Source organism: Microtus ochrogaster, chromosome 21, assembly GCF_000317375.1.
Source record: "Microtus ochrogaster isolate Prairie Vole_2 chromosome 21, MicOch1.0, whole genome shotgun sequence".
NCBI lineage: Eukaryota > Metazoa > Chordata > Mammalia > Rodentia > Cricetidae > Microtus > Microtus ochrogaster.
Genome location: NC_022022.1, coordinates 38,522,949 through 38,527,527, shown reverse-complemented (window position 1 = coordinate 38,527,527; position 4,579 = coordinate 38,522,949). Strand labels below are relative to the sequence as shown.

Sequence of the window (4,579 nt, the reverse complement as noted above, 5' to 3'; positions counted from 1 at the left end):
ATTTAAGACTCCATTCTCTGCCCTTCAGTCATTTCAGAACCTAGGGAGTGGATCTAGTAACTTTGTTCATGACTGAGGGACTGGGCAATTGTTTCATAGCTCTAACTGTTGCGGAGCACCGTAGAGCTCAGGGTAATGCTAAATCCTTTTCACACTAGGTTAGCTAACCAGCTGGTCAATTATCTGTTATTCACATAAAATCCAGGGCTGAAGGTAAACAGTTAGTAACTGAGCTTAGTTAGATCTTGCATCGGAAGTTGGTGTGTAAGTTGTAAACAAAGCATGAATTGCTATTTTGAGTTAGAACCGGGAAGTGCCGCTTAAATCGCTATTAATCTCTTGAAGGACTATGATATAACAAGGACAGACACCTGCAATGCCACCCTAATTCATCATAAATCTTTGAAGGACTTAGATCTAGCAAGACCAGATACCTGCAATTCCTCTCTGTGAATGTTCCCGCCTGTGATCTCTCCACAAGGACTTCGTATGGCCAATTTGACTTGTCAGTCAGGCTATGATACAAAGATGGGACTATGGGAGCTTGTTTTATATACAAGAAAATATAGCGTGGGAAGAAGTCATCCTTCTATCAGTACACAGAGAAACAGTACCCAGAAACTGAGTAATACACTGCCAGAATTTGTGGGACAATTCCCAAGCTGTTTATAAAGAGAAACCATGGGATTACACGAGAATAGCAGATAGAAACAGCCAGTTACTTATTGGCAATACTTTTCATATGACCTTGATTAAGAACTTAACCTCCATCAGAAAATTAATTTCTCTAATGTGTAGCCTTAGAAACACCAGCTGTCATTACTGCATATCTTCGTGGACTCCATCACTAAAATGATGCAGTAGGTTTATATTCTGATGGATGTGTGTGTGTGTGTGTATATATATATATATATATGTAACTATGATAGTTAACAAGGAGGTCATGAATTTGGTAGGGAGAGTGGAGGTTATGGGGCAAGTTGGAGGGGATGGGAATGATGTAGATTCATATTTATACATGAAGTTTTCAAAAGATATGTTTTTATAATCTAGTCTTTTATGTATAAACTCTACTTAGTTGATAACTACAAGTAAAACAAAAATAATTCTAATAACATCAAATACAAATGTTGCCAGACTTTTACCAGTTTTTTCAAACAACCCAATTCTAAGGAAATTGGTTAAATAAACAACTTGCCTACAGACTTCTGTTCATAATGACCTTTATACGTCACCCAGAGACTTCATCCCCACCCCCACCCTAACCGCTAGCTGGAGGGAGGATGGGCAAGTGAGAATCAGAGTTGGCTTTGGGCACATGGGATTGAATTCATAGACTGGAGAGATTCAGGAAAATGTATTCTACTCTTTCAGTTACCCCGTGCAAACATATTTGAGGAAGAAGAGGCCCCATCTACTTCTTCTGGTTTAGGTAGAGACATTCTTGCTCGTTTTGTTTTGACATTCTTACCACAAGGCACTTTTAATTTTGTCAGGAAATGATAACCCAAGCCTCTACTTACCTGTTTGAAGCCAGCAAAGGAAGATTTTATTTCAGGAATGTAAGCATTTTGGTCCCGATGACCTGGAAGTCAAAATCCGAGTACTCAATGCCGAAACGAGAATCATATGACAAAGTAGGTGTCACATCCAGGCCCTAAACTGTTCCTTATGCCTTTTCCAAATGAATACATATGGGGTTTAGTAATTATTAATCATTAAGTTAGTAACTAGTAATATAAATATTCTTTTGTTGAGTGTATATATGTGTATACATGTGTGTGAGCTATGTTTCTGTACATGTCCACATGTTTGTGCATATGTGTGTGTAATGTGTATGCCTTGTGTAGAGTGTGTGCATGTGTGTGTAGTGTATGTGACTGTGTGTGTGTATATATGTGTGCACACAGGCTCATGTAGGAGTCAGAGGTCAATACTTGGTGCCTTCCTCTATTTACTTTCGACCTATAATTTTTTTAAGACAGGATGTGTTACTGAACTTGAGAGTCATCAATTTAGCTAGACCAGCTGGAGAACCGTCTCTGGTACTCTGCCTGTTTCTACCACCTTACTACTGGTGTTACAGACATGGGTCACCATACCCAGCTTTAAGCGGGTATTGGGACTGGAACTCCAGTCCTTGTTCATTAACAGAAAGCACTTTAGCCCACTTAACACAGCCATAACTTTGATCAGTTTAGATTTAAGACAGTTCTTATTTGTAGAGTCTCTTGTTTCTAATGATCTTAAAATCTGACTGGGTTTGTTCTGCATTTTAGGCAGACGTCATAGTTGCTGACCCTTATCTGAAATATGGAGATGAGCCCTACACACTTCATTATAGACAATGTGGGGACAGAGGACAGTACATACACTTCACTCCAAACTTCCTACTGACTGACAATCTGCTTATGTATGGACCCCGAGGTAGAAATATCTATTCTGTATATATTTATATATTCCACTAGGGAAAAGCAAACCACCACCATTAATGTGGATTTCTAAGACTTTAAGTAAAGCAAACATTAAGTAACACCTTTATTTGAAAATATGCCAGCTACCTTCCACCTCTCTGTGCATCCAAACTTTTAAATATAATCGGTCACTTATTGTAACTGGCATATTTGAATTTTTGAGCTACTAAAAAGTATAAATTTCTAGAGTTTGTAACAATTTCAATTTTGGAAATGGACAAAATGATTGAAGATAAAAGGAAACTGAGTTCAAATATTTCAACTACAATTTTACAGATGACAATCTTCTCTCTCAGGCAGAGTCTTTGTCCATGAGTGGGCCCATCTCCGGTGGGGAGTATTTGATGAATATAACACAGACCGGCCCTTCTACATGTCTGGAAAGAATGGAAAGAACGCTCTCGAAGCAACAAGGTAAACTGATTCTACACCTTCTTGCCTGTGGCTTCAGCTCTCTGAACTGGGCAGGGCAAGTGGGCAGGTATTCAGACAGCTCATCACATATTCAAGCCGCACCATTATGTGCTAATATATATCCAACTAATCCTTGTGTCCCCATCTCGGGATAGCTATAGGTACTGGGACCTGTCAAGATTCAGGCGATCTTCCCAGATCAAATCTGATCCATATCAGTTTTGAAGGACTCCACATCCTCTTGTTTCCTGTGGAAACAAAAGCAAAACTGCTTCTCCAAAGCATTTTTGATTTCCATTTGACAATTAAATTTTTGCCTTTTTTTTTTAAGTTAAGGCATTCTTTAAATATCTAGGCTGGCTTATCTCGACAGCCCCTCTTTCAGTCCCAACTCTCTCAGCTGTCCTTTGCTTTTCAGCAATCAAAAAATTCAACATCAACACAAGAACACACAGGATCCAGACTCCCTCTATATTTTCTATCTTTGCATAGCTTATTTGTGTTATATTACTTTTACTGTCTCTTTAAATATTTTATTTCATTTTTTAAACTATTCATTTTTTTTCTATGACTATGCCCTTTCTTTTCTTAAGCCTACACACAATCGTTAAACACACTGTGACCTAGTTCAGAGGTCTGTCCCATCTGGACCTTTTGTACTGCATACCTTTTCTCCTTTTTTGACTGTGTGAGCAAACATATAAACTACTAACCCACACCGGATTCTCTGCTTGGCTCTCTTGGCTGACTCTGCCCGCTCCCATCATGAAAGCCTAAAACCCTCGTCCTGGTTGGAGGATGCCAAGAACTGCCCCCAAGCTTCCTAGATCTCTAAAATGCCGGTGCTTGTGCTGTGGCAGGCATTTTCACTTAGTTTTTTGTTCCTACTTAACCTACTGACTGCTCAACAGCTTGCCAGCAGGCAGAAGCTCCTAAAGGAGCCATATTTTTTTTATAAGTTTTCTCAAGCACTATGGAAATCCAAGTGCCACGTTGGCATGCCAATATGTTGTTGGATGTTTTTGCTCTTTGGAGGGGCCCGCCATCCAGCTCCCAAATAAATCACTCATGGAGGCTCAATATTTTTTTTAAAGGCCCAGCCTTTGCTTGGCTTGTTCCTTGCCAGCTTTTAACTTAAACTATTTCACCTACCTTTTGGCTTTGGGGATTTTCCTGTTCTCTTCCTTCTATAAATCTTACTCTTACTCCGTGACTTACTGTGCAGCTGGGTGGCTGGCCCCTGAAGTTCTCTTCCTTCCTCTCTCATTACCAGAAACCTTTCACTCCCAGATCTCTCCTCTTCTTTATCCTCTCTGCCTGCCAGCCCTGCCTATTTCTCTCTCCTGCCTCACTATGGACTGTTCATCTCTTTATTAGACCATCAGGTATTTCAGACAGGCAAAGTATCACAGCTTCACAGAGTTAAACAAATGTATCATAAACAAAGTCACACTCTTACAATAATATTTCCCATTGGTAAGCATCATATGTGAATATTTAAGAGGATTTTAAGCATAATTTTGACTCACCTCACTCTGCCAAAAAAAATTCTTAGTTCATTTAATATTTACAATATTATTGTAATATAAGAATTACTGCCGGGAGATGGTGGCGCACGCCTTTAATCCCAGCACTCGGGAGGCAGAGGCAGGCGGATCTCTGTGAGTTCGAGACCAGCCTGGTCAACAAGA

At 39.7% G+C, this 4,579-nt stretch overlaps 1 protein-coding gene across 1 annotated transcript in view; it reads left to right on the top strand.

Moving 5' to 3' along the window:
* The window catches only part of LOC113457211 (calcium-activated chloride channel regulator 3A-1-like), a 26,635-nt gene that overhangs the window by 2,434 nt on the left and 19,622 nt on the right, over positions 1 to 4,579 (top strand). Inside the window, 3 exon segments of the mRNA XM_026783893.1 lie at positions 1,497 to 1,637; positions 2,280 to 2,427; positions 2,771 to 2,888. Coding sequence (XP_026639694.1) covers positions 1,497 to 1,637; positions 2,280 to 2,427; positions 2,771 to 2,888 — 407 coding nt within the window.